Source organism: Cydia pomonella, chromosome 28 (genome assembly GCF_033807575.1).
Source record: "Cydia pomonella isolate Wapato2018A chromosome 28, ilCydPomo1, whole genome shotgun sequence".
NCBI classification, from domain to species: domain Eukaryota; kingdom Metazoa; phylum Arthropoda; class Insecta; order Lepidoptera; family Tortricidae; genus Cydia; species Cydia pomonella.
In genome coordinates, this window is record NC_084730.1 from 5,045,950 (window position 1) to 5,071,898 (window position 25,949).

The 25,949-nt window shown below is 40.3% G+C and overlaps 1 protein-coding gene across 1 annotated transcript; it reads left to right on the forward strand.

The window, feature by feature from the left end:
- Positions 1 to 1,247: 1,247 nt before the first annotated feature.
- Positions 1,248 to 25,938, forward strand: LOC133532885 (uncharacterized). Its single transcript, XM_061871744.1, has 16 exons — positions 1,248 to 1,960; positions 2,290 to 2,556; positions 5,150 to 5,287; positions 6,989 to 7,130; positions 11,214 to 11,404; positions 11,495 to 11,575; positions 11,687 to 11,767; positions 11,879 to 11,959; positions 12,071 to 12,151; positions 12,246 to 12,326; positions 14,637 to 14,679; positions 15,767 to 15,872; positions 19,210 to 19,354; positions 21,501 to 21,664; positions 23,169 to 23,341; positions 24,768 to 25,938. The coding sequence occupies exons 1-16, from the start codon at positions 1,925 to 1,927 to the stop codon at positions 24,995 to 24,997; spliced, it is 2,040 nt and encodes a 679-aa protein (XP_061727728.1). The 5' UTR covers positions 1,248 to 1,924; the 3' UTR covers positions 24,998 to 25,938.
- The last annotated feature ends 11 nt before the right edge of the window (positions 25,939 to 25,949 follow it).

Genomic DNA, 25,949 nt, shown 5'->3' on the forward strand with positions numbered 1-25,949 from the left:
ATACTGAATACATTATGAATTTATGATATAATAGAATAACTCAATTATCGCGGAAAACATATTTTAGTTGATGTCCGCCGTTGATTATTGTAATATCAGACTCACAAAATCATACTGGTTAATAAGAATATATAAAGTTGTATTCTAATGGTTATCTGGTCATTTTAGGTAAGGTCAGTATGGATAAGTGTAGCTACGGGGCAAGTGTAACTGACCTTCATATTACGTAAGCTAAATGAGATATTGATACTGCTACGATCTGTTGTCAATGAGTACATAAACGATTAATTGAAATTTATTACTAAAGGTAACGATGTCAAGCAATTTTTAGACTGTCGTCATTTTGAAATCTCACATTTTTTTTAACACGAGTACGAGCTCATGCGTGGTATTTGGTTCTGTAAAATTCTAAACAAAATCTTCAAATCATTTATTGTAAATAGGTAAGTACTAAATATTAATATTTATACTTCAAGTAGCATTTAAAATTTCTTTTAAATAAGGGAAAATAAGAAATTAATGTGCATTTAAAAACGTAGCCTAAAAAATGAGTGACTGGGAAAGAGTGTCTATCGCACTTGAGGCAAGTGTGACTATATGTTACACTTGCCCCGTTTCAGAGATCGTAAACAATTATTTTTTGTATTATCAATGACTAGCTTTTTACCCATGACTTTGTCTGCGTGGACTTATTAATTAACGTACCTGCCTTATTTTTTATCTCACCGGAAACACAACATAATACATAACGTATTGTTTAGATAAAACAATAGGCGTCCAAAGTTTAAACGGCCGTTTTTGTTTTGAGTTCATAGATCAACGAATCCAGCAACATACAAACTACTTTGATGTATTCAAAAGGTACTTAAATACAAAATACAGTACGTAGCGGCTCCCTTTTTAAATATTTATCGTTAAATTTGAACAATCACAATTATTTTCCAGTGGCGCTAGTCAGCACGTTGATTGGCTCTTAATCGTACCATAAAGTAAATATCTGATCTCTGATCGTACATAAAAAATGTGGCTGTGTTTGTGTGGCTACGGTGACAGCTGGCTTAGACTCCATGTTTAGAAATATTATATCTATGTTATGTTATAGAGACAGTAGAGAAAGGACGATAATCTCTCATGGCAGAACTGTTGCAAAAAGCGTCAATTATATGATATCGGGCCCGAAATCAGTCCCGTTATCGGGCCTGATAACTGTTTTCTGTTTCACGGAATATCAGCATATCCTTAACAATATTTGAAATGTAAAAAATACTTTGTCGCTAATAGCCAAAAATGTTCAATGTTTGATATTTTGGCATATGAACCATTTCTTTTACATTTCAAATATTGTAAGCGATGTGCTGATATTTGGTGAAACGAAAAATATTCTTGCTTGGGCCCGTAATCGGGTCTGATATGAGGCCTGATAAAGTGTGAATGTAGTTGGCACTTAACCTGACCAAATTACGTAGCTTGTTTGTGGTGTGATGTCAGAAATGTTAAAACAGGGCTATAATATAATCGCGAAAATTGAAGTTCGTCAATTGCGGGCATTGATCTCTGTCACTCTAATTACGTCTTAATGAGAGTAAAAGAGAAAGATCCCCGCAGTTTGCGAATTTTGGTTTTCGCGGCAGGCCCCCAGCTACTTAGCCGGCAATAATCTAAAATCGCACGACATTTGTGGTAACGTTTGTAGAAGCCTTAGCATGATCGGAAATTTGCAACAGGAAAACTCGTGTGGAAAGGTTTTAAAACCCCGCCCTAACGCTTTGGCGGGAAACAATTGAAAAAAAAAAAACTTTCTTTCTCTTCTCATTAAATTACATTGGAATGTGTTAACCTGGTGTTAACGAACGAAGCATTTTCATAGCATTATTATATTGTTTTACTGTTATCGGGTTAAAATACTTAAAATAAACTTTTAACCATGTCCGCAACTGCAACCCAAGTCGCTACCCGTCAGGTATGTACAATATTTTGTTTTATTTTGACCTATACCTATAATACCTACCTAGCTAGTATTGAAAATGATAGTTTAAGTTTTTGGAACGGAAATTGTATTGCGTATTTGGATAAGAAAGTAAAATGTTTGCACATATTAGCTATAACCGTGCCTGCATGCATCTGATAGAATTTTTACTACTTTGATATTGACTAACTAAAAACAACATAAGTACTAGGAAATATAGTACTATTTGCAACAACTTGCAAAGCAGGATGACCTTGAGCATTTTTAGGTTATATTGCTAACAAAACTTACGAACTCCCAACTGCATTACCTTCTTATTTCAGGATATAGCCGAAAAGGAATGGGTAAAATTGTTCCCAAAACAAGTTATCCAAAACTACACAAGTTCGGTGACTTTCATAAAACAACTGACAGTCGTAGCCATGAGTACCATAACATATTTGAAAAACGCGTTTCCCGAACACAGCTACAATAGTGAGTCATTCGCAGGGCTTAGGTTGAAGTTGTTGAAGGAGAAATGTGCGGATGATATGGCTCAGTTTTTGACTTCTTCGTTGAAAAACGTGTTTCACGCTTTCGACAGGAAATATGTAAGTACCTTTCAGTGGTGTGCGTATCTAGGGGCACGGTAGTGCCCCCGCCAAGACGAGCAAAGCGAAGCGTTTTTATTGAACTCTCATAATGTGTTTGGATTATACCAGAAAAACAAAATTCTCGGGATATAATGTCAATTAATAGTGGACTTATTAAGGTTAAAAAAATCAAATAGCAGAGCTCTCATACTTTCGACTTTATTCATATCTAAAAAAACCCCGACTGTCTTACTCACTCACTCATTCACACACTGATGATCATTAAAACCCTTAGGGTACTTCCTGAAGTTTTTCCAAAAAAGATAAATTTTTTGCCCTAAGGGGATGAAAAGGGGAGTGGAATTTTTGTATGGGAAATCAATAACAGCTTAACCAATTTAGTTGAAATTTGGTATGTACAGTCAGCTAAGAAAGTGATTTAACGTTATTTATTTATTTTCAAACACATCACCACTTTTCGACTCAATTTGTCAAGTAATAGACTCGAAAAGTTGTAAATCATTTTCTTGGCTGACTGTACATAGTTTTTGTTACGGGGAAGGATATAGAATAGTATTCAACCCCAAAATCAGTCAGTAGGGGTGAAAAGAGGGAGGAAAAGGGCATTAGGGGGAAAAGGGGTTGAAGTTTATATGGGAATCAGTAAAAAAAGCATTTTTAAAAAGATTGTATTAAAGATGCCCCCAGAAACGTATTTCAGGGTTTTTAATAGTAAATCACCCCCAACCCTTTAAATTAGGGGATGGAAAATCGTCATAAGCAACTTACAAAAAGAAGTCAAATTTTAAAATGTTGCCAAGACGAAACCATAAGGCTCGCACTGTCAAAAAGTTATCAGATCTCTTGTAGAGCTAAGCTTCTCTTTCTGCAAGCCCTAACTTGACAAACTCTACACCTAAGTCAAAATATATGGCTTGGCCGTTTCGCTATCGTTACATGGGCGTAAGGTGAAAAATTTATTCACTATTCAGTGCGAGTCTTATGGTTTCGTCTCGGCAACATTTTACATGAAATGTTTTTGATGGGATAACCCTTTGACTGCTAAAGACGGCAGATGACGCGTGCGGCCACAGTTCAATGTCAACCTTTGTGCATTCCGACCGGCTATAACCGTGAAAATCGAAGTTCGTCAATAGGCGGGTCCACACAGAGCGAGCATACGCGCGAGGCAATTTCCTCACGCACAAACCGGCCAGTGTAGACGTGCCTCGGCCGAGGCGGCGCGCTCATGCGAAGAAAACGCGCGCGCCACCTCGGCCGAGGCACGTCTACACTGGCCGGTTTGTGCGTGAGGAAATTGCCTCGCGCCTAATTACGGGCATTTTTTTTCTGTCACTCTAATCACGTCTTAGTGAGAGTAAACGAGAAAGATTCCCGCAATTTCGGTTTTCGCGGTAGGCCCCAAGGTTCACGAGGACGCGTCGTGCACGATAGGCGTGGCGTTCAAAGGGTTCATACATGTTTATTCCCTACTACACGGTTGGTAGTTTTCGACCGTGGAGTAAGTAGTTTGCACCAAATTGTAAGTATAGCGCCCGTCCGATGTCAGGGTGAACTTGAATCTTGATTGCCGCCAGCCATTTCGTAGGCGCTTTATGGAATTTTATACTATTTCGGCCTACATTTTGGGGTTCCGTGGTCACGTGGTGGTGGTATTCAAATATAATGGCTCCTCTACACGATGGCCTAGAGCTGGACCAAGGAGATGGCTATGCGATGGTTATGGCTCCCCTACATGATGTCCCAGCGCTGGATCAGCGAGATGGCCATGCGATAGTTGAGAGCACGCACGCACTATGGAATCGGCCACGTGTAGATGCGTACGCACCATCGTTGGCCCACTGCCTTTGACATGCGGACGAAAAATCGACACCGTGGCCATTCCATCGCCATCCCGCCGCGACATAAAGCCATCAGACACCACTATCCTCCCCACACTGGCCCATCTTAGTGGGCCAGTATGATGGCCCATCGTGTATAGGAGTCATCACGGATCACATTCTTATTGCGACGGTAACAAGTGTGCGTTACCATAGCGTTACGATATATTTGCATTGACTTATATATGTGGCTTTCCAATAGATAAGGGTAATTCTGCTTGAAGTGCAATAAGGATGGTTCCATCTGAAATTCCAATAGAAATTCTAACAAAAACGTCCTTACTGCAGATGTAGCATGAGGACCCTCTGATGGAAAGTTAAGACGGGCCTTACGGGCGAAACGAAGTGGGCCTTACAAAATTAAAAATACACATGGAGAAGGGACCGTCCGCTTCCCTTTTAACTAATTTTGAGACTTGAAAATTTTATGAATCAATAAAGGGACATCTTACACAAATTGACTATGTTCCACGGTAAGCTCAAGAAAGCTTGTGTTGTGGGTACTCAGACAACGATATACATATATATTATACAAATACTTAAATACATAGAAAACAACCCAGGAACAAATATCTGTACTCATCACACAAATAAATGCCCTTACCGGGATTCGAACCCAGGACCATCGGCTTTATAGGCAGGGTCACCCACTAGGCCAGACCGGTCGTCTAATAAGGGGGTAATAATTAATAAACCTTGTTATTCCACAGGTTCACCAGCTAGCCCTCTGCTTCTACGATGGCAATTACGACGCCGAGAAACTCATAGAATACCACATCTTCGAGTACTCATACAAATCTGAAGGCGTGTGCCTGAACGTCAACTCTAGGAACAGGAACAACAATAACGTATTTTATACTAGAGTTTTTGCTTGTAGCTGATCTCATGGCTACTCTACACGCTGGCCCACTAAGATGGGCCAGCATGTAGATGTAGTTGCCGTAGTGGTGTCAGATGGCTTATAGCGCGGCGGGATGGCGATGGGATGGCTACGGGGCGGTTTTTAATCCGCACATCAAAGGTAGTGGGCCAGCGATGGTGCGTACGCATTTACACGTGGCCCATTTGATAGTGCGTGATCTCAACCTTTGCATGGCCATTTTGCTGGGCAATCCCATCGTGTAGAGGAGCCATCAGATTTCATGGTTCGTCTACAAAATGGGCCATGATGGATGATTAAAACGCTTGATTGTTAGCGATTGTTTAGACACATGCACGATCATCGGCACGCATTCCTCTAATGTGTGTGCACAATTGTGTGGAGACCATAATCGTCTGTGAATGGTCATCATTGTGATCATTGCCTGTAATTGTGGATAATCTGTGAATTCTCATCACTATAGACTGCGTGCCAGGTGCCAGAGCTATAACCGCGAAAATCGAAGTTCGTCAATTGCGGGCATTTTTCTCTGTCACTCTAATTACGTCTTAATGAGAGTAAAAGAGAAAGATCCCCGCAATTTGCGAATTTTGATTTTCGCGGTAGGCCCCCAGGTACCGGCGCTTGTGCGCGGAAAAGGGCTTGTGCATAAATCACGCGAGATTTTTTTGGCTACTTTTTTGACCCCCCCCCCCCCCCCCCCCTCCCTCTTGGTGATATTTGGTGAGGTTCTTGGCTATTAACCCCCCTCCCCCACATAACCTCACGTGTATTTATATTTTCATTCGACCTAATTTTAAGATAATTAGTATTGTATAATTTTATATACAGAAAATCTTGTTTATACTCGTTATTTTTAAGTGCCAAGTTTTTTTTATAGCACGACGGTGGCAAACAAGCATACGGCCGCTACTCGATGCTAAATGTCGACTGCGAAAATAATAAGCATTTTATTTTGGTACGAAAACTAATGTATGGAGTGAGCACTATTACTTCTAATTTCCCTATGACTAGGCGGGGTCCACAGAGAGCTAGCATACGCGCGCGTATTCTCGTTCTGTGTGGCCCTACCGACGTTCTTTTAAGAGGCTGTCAATACCTAAAGCGCGCACACTGTCTATATGTATCGGAGTAAATGAGATAGCACTGTCGCATGTTACTGGGCCTGGGCAAGGGAATAATAAGAAAAATATTTAAATAAAAAAAAGTGGATTATTACTGTAATATTTTACTCAACCACGGTTTAGATATAAATGTTTTGAAATTGTGATTTTAATTGCAGACCCATAAGTCAAAACAATAAAGACAGAACCGTTTAATTGTGATTTTAAGGCCAATCTTTGCAATTATTTTCTATCGAGCCGATTTCGTTCAATCGTGTATCGAGTACAACCACGGTCTTTGAAATATAATTAATATGAACATATATTTTTCTTACTTGACTAAAACAAATAGTCTTTCTTAAAAAAACTGTTTAAGTAACAACATCAATTTCAAGGACATTGGGTGTTGACAGCCTCTTAAGTGTCTTTATGACATAAGTTAGTTCAGTAAGTTTTTATCATTTATTTAAGAGGGCGCTAATCGTCCAGTGGTGCCCTCACTAGGGCAATTGTGTTATATAAAAACCAATACAAAAAATCAAATTTTTATTCTATTCCATATGAAGAAATCAATGCAGTGGTCCGTGGAGTCAGTGCAGAACAGAACAATTATGCTCGTGAGGGCTCTGTTGACCTTCGTGCATCAGAACTGCCAGGACGCATTGCCTCTTCAGTACGACATTAGCCTTCGAATATATTACAATGAAGGTAAGCTTTACTTTCTCATATTAGACTGTCCTGATTGTCCACACATATTAGTGCTTCTGTCGTTTCTTGCTCCATCTCGAACTCTCAGAAAACCCATTAATCCTCTCTGTCCCCCTCTTATGGTTCCTCTACACGATGGCCCAGCACAGGCCAGTCCAAGGGACGCATTTATGCGTTAGAGGGAGTAAGTGATATTGCTATCTCATTCCACCGCATAGCTACGTCCCTTAGACTGGCCTACGCTGGGCCATCGTGAAGAGGAGCCCTTAGACGAACTGTTCTTGGCAGCAACTCACCCATGCCGCGGTTATGTGAGATTCTAACCCCCTTATTCATAAACGTGTACTAAAGTTACGATGCCGCTGATCATCGTTTGTCCCTTTCCGACGTATTGGTATGATGGAAAGGGATAAACGATGATCAGCGGCATCGTAACTTTAGTACACGTTTATGAATAAGGGGGTAAATGTATGCAGTGATCATAGGGATACACTTTGTTTTTGAAGTGAAAACTTCTTTAGCGGCGCTGTGCACTTTTTGTGATTGGCAAAAAAAATTCGACAGGTCACGTGACCGACAGATTCGTCAGATTGAAAATTCGTAAGACGGACACGACACGGACCTGATCGAAAAACTGTTACAATGTCATTTCATTGAAGCCAGGAGAGTCGAGAGTGTAAGAGTCGTTGAAATTCTGGATGGAAGTTGATTTTTCTGAGAGATAAACTTTTTAATGTTAAATAATTGTAATAGTTCTGAAGTGTTAAAATTTTAATGTAATATAAATTGTCATGTTTTTGTACGATAGCGCAATAAATGAATATTGTATTTGACCACATAAATGATACTACTTTTATCATGATAATTAAAGCAATTCGTGCAAAATTATTCCCTAATCATTCCAAAATATCAAAAATAAACAACTACGTTAATATTAAATGTTTTCACTTCTGCCGGCAGCGGCACTCCTGGAGTCAGATTTGTTTCGTCATCAAATTATCTTGTTCTAAAATACTGGTCATTCCCGCACGCGTGCGGGATAGTAGCACAATATGTACTGTAAATAACATTGCATTATACATAGTTAAGTTTTATTTGGCGGATCTTTTTTGTTTTTTTCTTTGTATGAAATGCACGTGGTGATCTCATGGAGTCTCATCGGAAGATCAGCGCTGGAAGTCGTCAGCAACATGCTGAGACGAGGCCATTTCATGACACCTTATTCATCTTACCACATTTTCCTATTTGTGAATTGATTGTTTGTGTTTACGAATAAAAATTTTCTACTTCATCGCGTCCGGAACTCGGGAATTCACTACTTGACAGTTTTTTTGTAAATAATGACAATCGATCTTGATTTTCCTGAGGATCAAATATAGGACTCATGGCATTTAAGCAACAGAAAGGTTAGAAATGAGAGTTAAGGTTAGAAATGTGACGTCACATTACATTAGTCTGTCCTAAATGTATGGAAGATCGAGAAAATTGTTATTTTGACTCTGAAATATTGCGTTTATTTATGTATGTATTTTTCAATAAACCATACTAGGTACCGTTAAATACGCCAACTTTGCCACCAGGGGGATCATTGCCCAAAATACAATTTCTAAGGCAATCTACTAATAGGTATCTAAAAAAGTTACAAAATTATGGCAACATTGATGACATTGGTAGAAAGTAAACTATACCTGTGGCAACACAGAATAGCGCGTGCACTCCTGACTTCATTCAGTAACCAGTCGGGACTTGTCGAGTACGGAGTGTATTTTTGCGGGCCAATTACTGAGAAATTTTGGAAGGGAATTGTACATCATGGCGAATACACAGGTATGTTGAATCGATTGTATGTAATGTAAAACCATGAGCTGAGTATTTTGATGCTAGGTTCGTTACTGTAACTAGTATATTACAAAAGTTATGCTGATGGGCAAAATTACCCAGTAATGTACCGTCGTATGAGTGTCAACATTGCCCGCAGTAAAAAAATGCTTAGGGTTGACACTTTTTTTTTTATTAATGTGCAAATCTTTCAATATTTGTATGTACGTACATATGTTCCGATCAAATCTTGCAAGCCATTTTTCGACCACTTTTTGGTATCCGATTGAGCTGAGATTATAGCATACTACTTCTACTTCTACTACCAGTGACAATACAATCTGGTAGTGACATTCTGGTTCAACCGGGATCGTCTCCACATGAGGAATCCTTTTTTTTTCTATGGTTAATATATAATGGAGTCGAAAACTATAGTTTCATTTTTGATTACTGGCCGTTTTTCAGAAAAAAAATGAATAACTATTTTGACATACCACACGTTTGAACGCATTTATAGCTTAGATGCCTTAGTCTTCCGTAAAAAAGTGAAAAACGTAGAGTTGACAGCTGCCAGTTGTCAAATATTGCTTCCTCATTGGTTACAACTACGACTTTTTTTTTTTTTTTTTTTTTTTTTTCTTCTTCTGGCTTTTACTCCCTGCCAATTTGCACAGGGTGAATTCGCCAATGTCGGTGTTGACTTTCACACGAGAGGAGAATGTTCGGTAATATTTTGAGCTTGTGGAAGGATGTGGTAGGGAGAACCTAAAAAACAAATAATTGTTATGGACATCACAAACGAACACATGACGTATACAATTGTTAGCAAATAAGCGGGAAGCGGATGACAGAACGTTAATAGTGCCAACATGAAGGAAGTGGGAGAGAAGAAAACCATATAAATGTATAATGTAGAGTATGTATAAAATTAAAGATATATAATTAGGTCTGAAAAGATAATACTTTATTTATAGTTTAATGTTATTTGCTTGTAAATATTTAATTAGGATAGAAGTTAGAATAGGATCCATGTAACAAAGTAGCGAGCTGAAGCATATAGGTCGTGGAACATTATCGGGCAATACATCGTACAACTACGACTTTGTTTGTACGCGGTTCAGCTGTGTGTGTGACATTTGGCAACTGGCAGCTGTCAACTCGACATTTTTACTTTTTTACGACAGACTAAGGCATCTAAGCTATAAATGCGTTCAAACGTGTGTTATGTCAAAATAAATATTCAAAAAAATATTTTTACAAAACCACAAGTAATTAAAAAAGTAGCTAGAGTTCTGAACTCCATTATGTGTCTATTAAAAAAAAATATAGTAATGGCCACTTCAGAAAACTTAAGGTAACCAATTGAAATTTGGTTGGTACATATATAGATCTCAGTTGACAATACAAGTACAGTCAACAAAAAGCACAGTCAGCGAAAAAAAGCTATTAGATTCTGCTATTAGATTTTTATATAACGTTATTGAAATAAACAACTTTGCGCCTTATTAATATTTTTTGTTTCTTACCTACCCTACCAACTTTGTGCAAATTAATGTTCAGTTTTTATTATCTTCTCAATTTTGACAACCCTAGCACTTTTAAATCGCTACACGCCGTTTGTATGAAGAAGAAAAAATGTACAGGCTAACATTGCCCACTCATTTTAATAGGAAAGTATTTCGAGCATGTATTATTATGTCGAGTAAATTTTTGAACCGATCGCCTTCATTGCCAAAATACTTTCATTGGTTTTTATGGCAACCAAATAAGGTCTATAGTTGCGCTAAAAATCACGGTGGGCAATGTTGGCTAAAAGTCCAGATAACTTTACCCGACCTCAAAATCGGTCATATGATGGAGAAAACGTTGACTAAAGTTAAATTTGCAGTTAAATTTAAATGCGCATGATCTCGGTGTTACCACAGATACATAAATATTTCCGAGGTTTCATACAAAAAACTAGAATTTTTTTAGTTTTTCCCAAAAAAGTGGGCAAAGTTGGCGTATTTAACGGTACCAATTTCTTATTTGTTTTTGAAAGTTACAAAAGTTTTTTTTGTTAAAGTTTTTTTTGAGGCTCCAAGCCTTGTATTTTTTTATAATCTGAATATGACTTTTTTTAACTCCACTTTTTTACAATGGCTCATTTTCTAACCATTTAGCTAAGTTTTGTTATAATATTCAACACGTGTCAAGTACCCCATTATTAAGTCACGCTATTATATTACTGTCATATTAACCACTAAATAACCATTTTGCCCTTAGATACTCCCGAGGACTACCAAGCGCCCGGTTTTTCGCCATGTACCGGACCGGACCCGATCTCGGACACGCTGCGCTCGGCCGTGCGCCATGGCCGCGTGGACACGCCCTACCACACGTTCGTGGTCAAGTCCTATGTACGCGCGCTGGAGGTGCCCACGGCTTATGATAAGGTCAGTGCCACGCTATCTGATGTGACCCAGACATAAACAAACAGCGTACGTTTATAGTTGTATGTAGTAGTTATATACGGGTCGGGTGTGGGACACGTCTCGGCCGTGTAGGGCCGCGTGGACACGCCCTACCACACGTTCGTGGTCAAGTCCTATGTACGCGCGCTGGAGGTGCCCACGGCTTATGATAAGGTCAGTGCCACGCTATCTGATGTGACCCAGACATAAACAAACAGCGTACGTTTATAGTTGTATGTAGTAGTTATATACGGGTCGGGTGTGGGACACGTCTCGGCCGTGTAGGGCCGCGTGGACACGCCCTACCACACGTTCGTGGCCAAGTCCTATGTACGCGCGCTGGAGGTGCCCACGGCTTATGATAAGGTCAGTGCCACGCTATCTGATGTGACCCAGACATAAACAAACAGCGTACGTTTATAGTTGTATGTAGTAGTTATATACGGGTCGGGTGTGGGACACGTCTCGGCCGTGTAGGGCCGCGTGGACACGCCCTACCACACGTTCGTGGCCAAGTCCTATGTACGCGCGCTGGAGGTGCCCACGGCTTATGATAAGGTCAGTGCCACGCTATCTGATGTGACCCAGACATAAACAAACAGCGTACGTTTATAGTTGTATGTAGTAGTTATATACGGGTCGGGTGTGGGACACGTCTCGGCCGTGTAGGGCCGCGTGGACACGCCCTACCACACGTTCGTGGCCAAGTCCTATGTACGCGCGCTGGAGGTGCCCACGGCTTATGATAAGGTCAGTGCCACGCTATCTGATGTGACCCAGACATAAACAAACAGCGTACGTTTATAGTTGTATGGAGAAGTTATAGACGGGTCGGGCCGTGTAGGGCCGCGTGGACACGCCCTACCACACGTTCGTGGCCAAGTCCTATGTACGCGCGCTGGAGGTGCCCACGGCTTATGATAAGGTCAGTGCCACGCTATCTGATGTGACCCAGACATAAACAAACAGCGTACGTTTATAGTTGTATGGAGAAGTTATAGACGGGTCGGGCCGTGTAGGGCCGCGTGGACACGCCCTACCACACGTTCGTGGCCAAGTCCTATGTACGCGCGCTGGAGGTGCCCACGGATTTTGCTAAGGTCACGCCATCTGATGTGATGTGACCCAGATATACACGGTGCCCGCGCGGAAACGGAAATATTTTCACAGTATATTCCGGATCGTATTTAGAGACAAAAATGTCATATAAACTTTTTTTTTTAATTTGCCTAGTTCCGGCCAAGTGCGAGTCGGACTCGTACGGGAAGGGTTCCGTATCATTATCTATAAAAACAGTCACCCATCCAAGTACTGACCCCGCCCGACGTTGCTTAACTTCAGTGATTGGATGAGAACCTCGAGATTGGAAAGAAATATTTATTTTATTCTGATTTTAGTATTTGTTGTTATAGCGGCAACAGAAATACATAATCTGTAGAAATTTCAACTGGCTAACTATCACGGTTCATGAGATACAGCCTGGTGACAGATGGACGGACGGACAGAGGAGTCTCAGTAATAGGGTCCCGTTTGACCCTTTGGGTACGGAACCCTAAAAAAATACTTATTTGTGATACTTCGATACTTTTACTTCAGCTTTAAATTTGGACTAAGCTACTCAGTGTATTACCCAAAGTGAGGGTTGGACGCTATCTGATGTCAATATGACCCGTAAATTGCACAATTGTATTTTTTTTAATAAAGTAACTTCACAAATTACACCTTAGTCAAAATATGCAGCTTGGCCTATTCTGTACCTTCACATGGGCGTAACGGGAAAAACCGGACAAGTGCGAGTCGGACTCTCCCACCGAGGGTTCCCTACTTTTTAGTATTTGTTGTTATAGCGGCAACATAAATACATTATCTGTGAAAATTTCAACTATCACGGTTTATGAGATACAGCCTGGTGACAGACGGACAGACAGACAGACAGACAGGCGGATGGACAGCGGAGTCTTAGTAATAGGATCCCGTTTTACCTTTTGTATTCGCTGTAAAAATGTATTCACTGTTCATTACTTTTACAATAGGTCTTGTAGTAGCGAAACGGCCAAGACAGCCACATATTTTGACTAAGGTGTAGAGTTTGTGAAGTTAGGTTAGCTAGGGCTTGCAGAGTTAGAAGCTTGGCCCTACAAGAAATCTGATAACTTTTTGACAGTGCGAGCCTTATGGATTCGTCCTGGCAACATTTTAGATGAAAATATTTGTAGTCTTTATCTTCAAAAGGAAAGTGGACGGCTGCCTCTCCATACAAACGTAATGCCCATTTTCCACCCTGGATATTAAAATTATAGAAAATATTAACAGTTTTGAATGATTCACGGTTAGTTTTACTAGCGGCCGACCGGGATATAAATCCTCTAATCCTATGATTTGTTTGTAAAAAAAAACATTGATATCCGAATCAAACACGCGTAGTGACATGTGCTTGGATAGACTAACAAGTGTGGACGCGACCAGTGGCAGTGATATACTATGTAAGCAAGCGAACGCAGCCGACGCGCACGAATGAGGGTAGACCGAGCGCGGTCTACACAACTTTGACACCCACCTGCTATCTCCAGTTACCCGTGAACAGGATGCATGTAACTGCGTTGAAATATCGGGAGCCCAAAAACAATATATTTCATTCATTCATTTAATTTTATTTATTTCTTTAACAATAATATATTGTGTTAGAAAACTTACGAACTAATTACATACTTATAATTTAATGAAAAAAAAGATAATCACGGTTTATATCCCGGTCGATTTAAGTCTATAGAAAATATTTTTTTGCAATTTGAGGTACAGTCGAGGAAATTGATTATTTAACAGTTTACGGTTCACTTTACACTGGACAGATCTTTACATACAAATTTACTTGAACTGCAAATTGCTAAAGAATCTATTTCGTCTACCGCACCTATATCAATTATTAACCATAGTTATGCCTCTGCGTTCGATTTTTTAATTATTATAAGAGTTAGGAGCGAAAAAAGAATTCAATACCAATGTTTAAATTCTCCTAACTCTGTGGTTCAAATCCTAATAAGATTGTATCAAAATATTTGTTAATATGTTTATTTAATTTATCATACACAATTAATAGCTATATGATCATAAATCTAAGCCTAAATTAGTCTCAATAATGTTAATATCCAGAAAGGAAAATGGGGACTACATTTGTATAGAAAGGCGGTTTCAGGGCGGTCGTCCGGTTTCGTTTTAATAATCAATTTTGTTTCAGCCATCGGATGCACAAGAAATGGCTCAAGATGACGATTTTAATGGTAAGCTACTAGATACTAAACACACAGTATACCATCTACTAAGAAACACCTACTCAGAGAAAAATACATTTAGAAATTAGCAGTTACAAATAGGTTTTTACTACTTGTCGACTGTAATGGTTGAATTAAGATTTCATGTAGGTACCAAACTATAATTGCGTACTTTTCATGTATGGGCTCCCAACTTAACTATAATATATATTTCGATACGCTGTAGTCAACTATAAAAAAATTGACCAATCACGTGCTACCGCGCTCCCATAGAACAGACTAAACGAGCGCGGGGCGGGACTAATTAGTCGCGCGTTTATGTCTTTTGTACTACATTTTTGTCTACTTAGTTACTTACCAATTTCAATTCATTATTTTGATTTTATAGTAAAATAATAATTATTTTAGATGACTTGTAGAAAAAGTATTGTATTTAATATGTAGTAATATAATCAAACTTTTCAATCTCGTACACTTAGACAACTCAGCAAGCTTCGTTGCCTAAACACGGTACTCGAATGAAAAGCTCTCTAATCACGATTGAATAAAATACTATTTGTCAAATATCTCATTTATGATTTAAGCGCTTATCGCCAACTGTAACCGTAACATTTCTTGCAACAGGCAACTAATACTCATCGAGATAATTCTCAAACGCAAACACAATCCACAATCCATTCTTTATATCCTGCTACCCTAAGGTTGTCTGGAAGAGATCGCTTACATCGATAAGACCGCCTGTTGCTACCTTTCTTTACATTGTAAATCTGTTTTTAAATTTGTTTTCTTTGTGGTGCAATAAAGAATATTTATTTACTTACTTACACAATTAGATTACGTTGTTTCATCTCAGAGTTCATACGATCTCCTGTGTTCATCATAAGTTCAGCTCGATGGTACCATAATAATGCATTGTCGCCCTTACATGAAAATGTAAAGTTTCAGCTTAATAAAATAATGGGAAACAGGCCTAATTAAGCTTGCAAGATTTGACCCGAACATACATACAAACATTACAAGTTAAATAAAACCTTGTATTTCACGCCATCAATTTCAAACTCACCCCATCTAAACGGTTAAATATTACCTAATACAGACGGGTCAATGAATTGCGAGGGCAACTCGGAGCCGTCACTGGAGCCGTCGCTTCGCTGCCCCTGTGGAGATCAGGTCGCTGAAGACGAGGCAGTTATTATATGTCGGTGAGTGTTATGTTACTCACACCACCAAATTGGAAAATGTTATAGACGGGTCAATTAATTGCGAGGTCGACTCTGAGTCACTGGAGCCGTCACTTCGCTGCCCCTGTGGAAATCAGGACGCTGAAGATGAGGCAGTTATTATATGCCGGTGAGTATTCTTTGTTACTCACACCATCAAAACGGTGGAAAATGTTATAGACGGGTCAATTAATTGCGAGGTCGACTCTGGAGTCACTGGAGCCACCGTTTCGCTGCCTCTGTGGAAATCAGGACGCTGAAGATGAGGCAGTTATTATATGCCGGTGAGTGTTATATGTTACTCACACCATCAAATTGGAAAATGTTATAGACGGGTCAATTAATTACGAGGTCGACTTTGAGTCACTGGAGCCGTCGCTTCGCTGCCCCTGTGGATATCAGGACGCTGATGACGAGGCAGTTATTATATGCCGGTGAGTGTAGTGTGTTACTCACACCATCAAAACGGTGGAATGTTACAGACGGGTCAATTAATTGCGAGGTCGACTCTGAGTCACTGGAGCCATCGCTTCGCTGCCCCTGTGGATATCAGGACGCTGATGACGAGGCAGTTATTATATGCCGGTGAGTGTAGTGTGTTACTCACACCATCAAAACGGTGGAATGTTACAGACGGGTCAATTAATTGCGAGGTCGACTCTGAGTCACTGGAGCCATCGCTTCGCTGCCCCTGTGGATATCAGGACGCTGATGACGAGGCAGTTATTATATGCCGGTGAGTGTAGTGTGTTACTCACACCATCAAAACGGTGGAGTGTTACAGACGGGTCAATTAATTGCGAGGTCGACTCTGAGTCACTGGAGCCATCGCTTCGCTGCCCCTGTGGATATCAGGACGCTGATGACGAGGCAGTTATTATATGCCGGTGAGTGTAGTGTGTTACTCACACCATCAAAACGGTGGAATGTTACAGACGGGTCAATTAATTGCGAGGTCGACTCTCGAGTCATAGGAGCCTGTGGAAAGCAGGAGGCTCAAGAACAGGCTCCGGTTACTCGTACATGTCGGAAAGTGTTGTTTGTTAGTGTTTAACATTTTCGCAAGTAGGTATATATACGAGGTATAATAATATCTGTTTATGTAGCTTTGTATAATAGCACAGTCGTTTAAGAAACTGTCTGATATCCAGTGATCGGCACGACCCGTGTCGCACGGTGTCAATGACCTCAATCATTATGTTAACATGGATATGCCCCGAGATTTCGGTCTTTTTAGGAAGTCAGTATTTCCGATTATAGTACATAATTAAAGGTATTCCACACAGGAAGATGAATGATTTTTACCATTAAATAAAATGACATCAAGTTCGTTCATTTGAGGAAAGGTCCGAGTTCTCCTACGCGTCATATTCAGGACACCAACGAGCAACAGTTCACTTTGTCCAATCAGCAGCCAATAGGAAGTCCAGTTAGTGTAACATAAGAGATTATCGAGTCCGTAAAACAAGCCAAAGTCGTTGAAATAAACACTGAGATAATAAGGAACTTTAACAACACGTGCGAACTTAATGAACCGAGGAACATAAGTAAACATATTTGCCATTAGAAAATAGTTGCAATCCTTATCAGTAAACTAGAAAAGGATGGCATTAACTCTTTATTTAGGCATTTCAATAAGCCGTCTTTTTTGCACCGCACCAGTTTAAACAAACGCAAACAATAGAAAATTCGCAAATGACCTTCGATAAGCCAGGTAGTCGGTCGAAGGGTTTAGTTGCACTTGAAATGGTTACACCGGTTTAACACTTACGTATTTTGTATGAGTGCAAAATTACGTGCCGCTACTCAATATTTCACAAACTCTCAAATTGAAATATTCAACATTCGAAATATATCAATTTTTTATTTAACAATTAATTATACATATTATAAGCTTATTTAACACTTTATCGCATATTTGCAAATATATATCATACAATAAAATTATTCTATTTAACAAAATCACGGAGTTATGTTATAATCTAATCATGTCCATATTATGATTTCTGCTCGGAATCCCGCGGTGCGTCACGGGTCGTGCCGATCGCTGCTGATATCCGACCGGGTAGGGACCCTGCCCTGTCTCGGGTTCGAATCCCGGTAAGAGCATATACATGATGCTTTTTTTATCACTGACAACTCTGAGGGTTGACTATGCAGGTCATACTGAACAACTTTGGGCCAACCACGAAATCGCGAAAAGTGACTGAACAGGATTAGTGACACCCGCGGTAGGTAATGAGATTTGTTACTTCTACTTAATATTGTGCTGTACATCTTCTTACAGTTTATGTAAGTTTTTCATCACACTTACTCGAAAAAAATCTTATTTCATGCAGGTGCACTCTAGGACAAAGGCCTATATTGTTCCAGCTCTCTAGGGAGGTTTGATTATGTCAGCGTATTCAAGAATTCAATGTACTATTCTCCCCCTCGTTGCAATGTACTATTCCATTGTGCGACCATAGTTATGCCTTGCTTGCAGTCATTTTGGTTTCGCAAGCCCCCGCTGGCGCTAGCAGCTGCAAGCAAGCGTTGACTTGTACTTACTTTATTCTTTGCTTGTATGTATGGAGTGTGGAATTAAGAGGAGTGACATCTCTTATGGTAGAACTGTTGCAAAAATGTCCAGCTGTTAGCTATAAATAATAGTTCCAAATCTCTCCAGAGTAGCGCTAGAGTAGCTAAGAACCTAGGCGCTATTGACGGAGTGAAGTGCGCTGTGTGTATGATTTGATTTTATTGTTCAAGTATTCTAGGTATTGTAGCGCCACGTATTTAAGGTTTTTTGATGACACTTTTAGGTACATGGAGATTTATTTCCTTACCTCCACCTTCCGTAGCTTGTATGATTGATTGGTGTGGTCGCGTTCTTAATTCATAATTTGCCTATGCGAATGCGTGTTTTGTTTGTTTTCTTAATTATTTGTCTGTGTATTTTGTACTGTTTTAATATGTGTTTATGTGTTATCTGTCGTGGCATCACCGAATGGGCCCTACGAAGACCTGGTATGGCCAGACTAGCGCTGGCTTTATTGCTAGCATTATGCTGAGTTGGGTCCATATCGTGATGCACACTTAATGCTCTGCCCGCGTAGCCAACGTGCCTATCGTTCAAGCTCCGTGGCGAACGAAACGCAACGGTCACAGTCGCACTAATATGGCAGAGTGATAGAGAGGGATGACTACGCTACGCTACGGAGCGTTAACGATTGTTGGCTACGCGGCCTGTACTTTTCTTGATATTGTTGTCTGTACATATTTGTACATGTTTTGTGATCGTCACGAATAAATTGTATTTATCTTTATTTTTTTAAAGTTACTGCCACACTCGGCAGCATGCGGCATGCTTCGGTCTCATGGCGCCGATCACGGAGCACTGCTGCGCGGATTGCGCCGAAAAAGACCCTTCTAGAAAGGCCACCTGCGAAACTTTAAAGGGCCTGAAGAAAAGCAGGCAAGCGGTAAGTAGTAAGATGCCTTCTGGGGTCTGTGCGCCATTTTTTATATAACCTATTTTGTGTCCCACAGCTAGGCAAAGGCATCCCCTTTCTGCCGCCACTCACGGTTTGGTACATATGCCAGTGGTTGCAAAAAGCGTCGAGGTATCCTGCCATCTCTTTTTTGGTCTACCTCTGCCCCGGCTAATCTGCTGTGTCCATTCGGTAGCCAATATGGCCCATCTATACGGGTGCATACGGCAGACGTGTCCCGCCTAACCCCACTTCTTAGCGGCCTTAACCCCCACATCTACGATACCAGTTCTGGAGCGCAGTTCGGTATTCCTAACCCAATTGGTTCTGCGAAAAGGTTCTGGTTCTGTGCGCCATATAACTTCTATATTATAGAGTCTATAATCTTAAACTGTTGCTGGCCTAAACAAACTAATGTTTAAGTTTCTCTAGTTTTCAAAACATAATAGGCGACGACCAGTCTGGCCTAGTGGGTGACCCTGCCTATGAAACCGATGGTCCCGGGTTCAAATCCTGGTAAGGGCATTTATTTGTGTGATGAGCATTGATATTTGTTCCTGAGTCATGGGTATTTTATATGTATTTGTATTTATAAATATTTATATATTATATATATCGTTGTCTAAGTACCCTCAACACAAGCCTTATTAAGCTTACTGTGGGACTTAGTCACTTTGTGTAATAATGTCCTATAATATTTATTTATTATAGGCAATTTGGCGCTCTTCAATTCTTATATAGGTACTTAAGAGCCCATCAACGTGCTCACTAGCGCCACTGGAAAATAATTGGGATTGTTTAAATTTAACGATAGATATTTAAAAAAGGAGGCCGCTACGTACTGTATTTTGTATTTAAGTACCTTCTGAATACATCAAACTAGTTTCTATGTTGCTGGATTCGTCGATTTACGAACTCAAAACAAAAACGGCCGTTTTAACTTTGGACGCCTAGATTGACGAATCCAGCAACGTAAAAACTATTATGATGTATTCAAAAGGTACTTAAATACAAAATACAGTACGTAGCGGCCCCCTTTTTAGGGTTCCGTAGCCAAATGGCAAAAAACGGAACCCTTATAGATTCGTCATGTCCGTCTGTCTGTCCGATTATGTCACCGCCACTTTTTTCCGAAACTATAAGAGCTATACTGTTCAAAATTGGTGAGTAGATGTATTCTATGAACCGCATTAGGATTTTTACACAAAAATAGAAAAAAAAAAACAATAAATTTTGGGGGCTGCCCATACTTAGAATTGAAACTCAAAAAATCTTTTTTCATCAAACCCATACGTGTGGGGTATCTGTGGATAGGTCTTTAAAAATGGTATTGAGGTTTCTAATATAATTTTTTTCTAAACTGAATAGTTTGCGCGAGAGACACTTCCAAAGTGGTAAAATGTGTGTCCCGTCCCCCCCCCCCCCCGTAGGTAACTTCTAAAATAATAGAATGAAAAATCTAAAAAAAATATTTGATATACATTGCCATGCAAACTTTCACCGAAAATTGGTTTGAACGAGATCTAGTAAGTAGTTTTTTTTTAATACGTCATAAAATTGAAAAAAAAAATTTTTTTTCATCAAATCCATACGTGTGGCGTATCTATGGATAGGTCTTCAAAAATGATATTTAGGTTTCTAATATCATTTTTGTCTAAACTGAATAGTTTGCGCGAGAGACACTTCCAAAGTGAAAAAATTTGTGTCCCCCCCCCCCCATGTAACTTCTAAAATAACAGAATGAAAAATCTAAAAAAAATATATGATATACATTACCATACAAACTTCCACCGAAAATTGGTTTGAACGAGATCTAGTAAGTAGTTTTTTTTAATACGTCATAAATGGTACGGAACCCTTCATGTGCGAGTCCGACTCGCACTTGGCCGCTTTTTTAAATACCTACCGCTAAATTTAAATAATCAGAATTATTTAGCAGTGGCGCTAGTGAGCACGTTGATGGGCTCTTAAGAGGATTTAGTCAGCGCGCGTCAGTTGAAGTCCTTGGCGGTCGAAGGGTTCAGGCCCCTAACTCTGTATGGGCACATCACAATCACTATAATCAACAACTAAGAAATACAAAAAATCAAACTTACCTTATTTTTCTTCATCCATCCTATTTTTATTTGTACCCCAGTACCTCTGCGTCTTCCGCCGCACCCTGGCCATGTGCTCGCGCCAGTCCTCAGTCACCGGCGAAGAGCTGATGGCCAAGTTCAATTTCACCGCCGCCAGCGCCGCCAAGATGATCCGTCTGTTGCAGGGGCACCACATTCTGCCCACTGCCGTAGATCCCAGCAAGTAAGTTTCGACAACCAGTCTGGCCTAGTGGGTAGTGACCCTGCCTACGAAGCTGATGGTCCCGTGTTCAAATCCTGGTAAGGGCATGTATTTGTGTGATGAGCATGGGTATTTGTTCCTGAGCCATGGGTGTTTTCTATGTATTTAAGTATTTATAAATATTTATATATTATATATATCGTTGTCTAAGTACCCTCAACACAAGCCTTATTGAGCTTACTGTGGGACTTAAGTCAATTTGTGTAATAATGTCGTATAATATATTAAAAAAAAAAAAAAGTATGATGATGATTTAATCCTGTTATCCCTCATTGGGGACATAGGGCTCGCAGAAGAATTTTCCATTTGGCGCGATCCCAAGCGGCTACTTCCAGCTCTTTCCAGCCGAGTCCAGTTGAGCCAGCCTCCATATGGTACGAGGCCGCCCTGACCGGCTACTGCCAGTCGATTGCCAGCGGAGACTCTGCTTGGACAGGTGCCAGGTGGTTATCCGGTCTACGGAGTGCGTCCGATCCATCGCCATTTCCTTGCAAGGATTTTCTGGCTTATGGGTTTCTGGTCAGTCATCTGCCACAATCTGACGTTCGAGATAGTTCTTCTTCTTCCTCGCGTTGTCCCGGCATTTTGCCTCGGCTCATGGGAGCCTGGGGTCCGCTTGACAACTAATCCCAAGATTTGGCGTAGGCACTAGTTTTTACGAAAGCGACTGCCATCTGACCTTCCAACCCAGAGGGGTAAACTAGGCCTTGTTGGGATTAGTCCGGTTTCCTCACGATGTTTTCCTTCACCGAAAAGCGACTGGTAAATATCAAACGATATTTCGTACGTAAGTACCGAAAAACTCATTGGTACGAGCCGGAGTTTGAACCCGCGACCTCCGGATTGCAAGTTGCACGCTCTTACTAAGCCACCAGCGCTCCCACCCCAATTCTATTTTTTCTTACACGACTGCCAAAGGAAGGAGGGTAATATTTTTCGAGTGTATGTATGTATGTAAGTCTGTTTCTTTGTGGCCTCCTGTAGCCTAAACGGCTTGATGGATTTTGATGTATGAGGTATCGTTAGATTCGTCTTGATCACGGGAGTGTCATAGGATTTTTGGGGGTAACTAAAAAGTTATAAATAAAATAAAAAAAATATTATAAAAAAAAACCCGACCAACAACCAAAATGACTATAAGTAACCCTCTGTTGGTCCCCGCCTGCGATACTTACCATCAACAACAATATTCTTGTGGGGCTTGCTTTCCTCTTTTTTAGTGGGTAGTGACCCTGCCTACGAAGCCGATGGTCCCGGGTTCAAATCCTGGTAAGGGCATTTATTCGTGTGATGAGCTTGGATATTTGTTCCTGAGCCATGGGTGTTTTCTATGTATTTAAGTATTTATAAATATTTATATATTATATATATCGTTGTCTAAGTACCCTCAACACAAGCCTTATTGAGCTTACTGTGAGACTTAGTCAATTTGTGTACTAATGTCCTATAATTTTTTTTTTTTCAGTTTGATCGTTGTCCGAAGAATCAACCGAATACAACTCAAGGAAAGTTGCAAGGAGTTCTTTCAAATGGAGGAAAGCATCGTCGACCGAGTGATCGCCGAAACTGAGGCAACTGACCCGGTGGAGGAGGCACTTAGCCCTATAGAGAAAATCTCGCTCAAGGAAACTAATATGGGTATACACAGACACCATATTTTGAAACGTTTACAGTGCACGAGATTAACACACATAGATAACCCGGACCCGGGTATGTCCTTAAACTACGTCCAAAAGAGAGGTATGGGCATTGTGAATGTCATCTCGCCTTGTGTGGTAGGGCACAGCACAGCAGATGTCATTCCAGATCTAGAGCAGAGCCCAACTGGGGAAGTACCTCCACCTTACAGAAAACCGCAGCCAAATAACACTAGACCCTACTCATAGTGTTGTGTTCCTGCCGGTGAGTAAGGTTGCCAGAGCTCAACGAGGGGGGTGGGGTTAGGGTCGGCAATGTAACTCCTCTGGAGTTGCAAATGTACATAGGCTACGGAGACTGCTTAACATCAGGCAGGCCGTATGCTTGTTTGCCACCGACGTAGTATAAAAAAAGATAAATTAATATTTGGGTACAATTTTAAAAAGATCTATCTAGCCCCAAACTAAGCAAAACTTGTACTATGAGTATTAGGCGACGATATACATTCGTATATAGATAAATACATACTTTTTTTTATACTACGTCGGTGGCAAACAAGCATACGGCCCGCCTGATGGTAAGCAGTATCCGTAGGCTATGTACGCCTGCAACTCCAGAGGAGTTACATGCGCGTTGCCGACCCTAAACCCGCCCCTCTCGTTGAGCTCTGGCAACCTTACTCACCGGCAGGAACACAATAACTTATATAAATAAATAGATAATAGGAACAAATATCTGTGTTTATCAAACAAATAAATGCCCTTTAGGTACCTTACGTTTAAACTTAATATTTTAGAAATTTATAGTTTTATTTAAAATAATTATTGATGTAATTTCACTCATTGCTTCCAATGTACTTTCAATGTCAGTTTTTTTTTTACATTCAAGGAATACTCGCATGTAAACATTTACCCCCTAATTCATAAACGTGTACTAAAGTTACGATGCCGCTAATCATCGTTTGTCCCTTTCCGACGTATTGGTATGATGGAAAGGGACAAACGATGATTAACGACATCGTAACTGTAGTACACGTTTATGAATAACGGGCTATACGATTATCAATGCCAAATGTCAGCTTTCTAGCACTAACGATTATGGAGCAAAGCCGCGGATGGACGTACAGACGGACATTTTTATAAGGGTTCCTAGTTGACTACGGAATCCTAATAACCGCTACTTTTTCTTTAAAACAGTGCTAGCACACTTTAAGCGGTATCGTGTAGATAAAAGTTGGACCATAATAAGTCTGCAACGATTTTGATAGCACACGCAGTGCAAGTGTTATTTATACGTCATAATTTTATAGAAGTTTGTCGTTTAAAATAACACCTTTACTTCGTGTGCTTTCGTTGCAGACTTGTTCTGGCTCTAGGTACATATATTATGTCAATAAATAATAATAATAAATCCTATTCTGTTCCAGGCACAGTCATAGACAGGCCAGCGTTACAGACTACGCCATTGAAAGAATTTAGTGAAGTACAGCTTCCTTTCAAGGACATATCTGAGGAGTTACCGCTGAGTGGTCCTCATAACCCTGTCAGGAACGTGCCCAGGCCTGAGAAGAGGTTGAAGAGGAAGAAAATAGAAGATGAGGATTGGACTCCGAAGGTGCCGAAGTTACGGTCTGGGGCTAGTAGGAAGAGACGATAGATTTTACTAGATTTCTTTTTTTTTGTGTTGAGTCACACGAGCCGTTATACGATGGATTTTAATTTTTGACGAGGGTATGCAATCTCGCACCAAGTTTGGCGATTCGAGATCTCGCACGAATAATCTGAATCGAGATTGGTGGTCCGAGATCTCGACCGTTGACGGATTGAGATTAATCTCGTCAAGATCGCGATTTGACAAAAAACATAAAAAATGTGTTTTTTGATCTAAAATCTCTTAGAATTCCGTATAAATTACTTATTTAGGGTACTACATGTTATATTTTGAAAATAAAAACAATAAATTAAATCAAAATTTAACAAAAAATCATATTTTACTTTCAAGAAAAAAATCAAGAAAAGAAACAAGAAAAAAATCAATAGCACTGCCTGAACAACATGAATCTATGGTCAAAAAGATTATTCAAAACAATCATCAATTATTCAGTCTCGTTCCAGATCTCGAGAATATTAATCGAGATCTCGACCGAGATTGCAAAAATCGAGATTTCCTGTAAACGAGATTGAAACTCGAAAATTCCTGTGCGATCTCGAAATTGCGAGATCGAGATTGCATTCCCTATTTTTGATTATCTCATCTCTTGTGACTCATGTCTCTCTCGAGATATATATTTACGTACATATAATGATACTTTCTTTCTTGATCTTATTATTATTTGGAGCCTGTCGTGTCCCACTGCTGGGCAAAGGCCTCCCCCCAATCTCTCCACTGATCTCTGTCCAGTGCTATGTCTGGCCACTCCTTCAAGAAGGAGTCCAGGTCATCCCGCCATCGCCGGTGAGGTCTGCCGGATCCCCGATTCGAGTTTCCGGGCTCCCACTCTGTAGTGACTTTGCCCCACAACTCATTCGGCATTCGGCAGACGTGACCTTTAATTTTGTCATATTGTTGGTGGTCGATTTACCCCTTATGACCTTTAATACCTATTGGA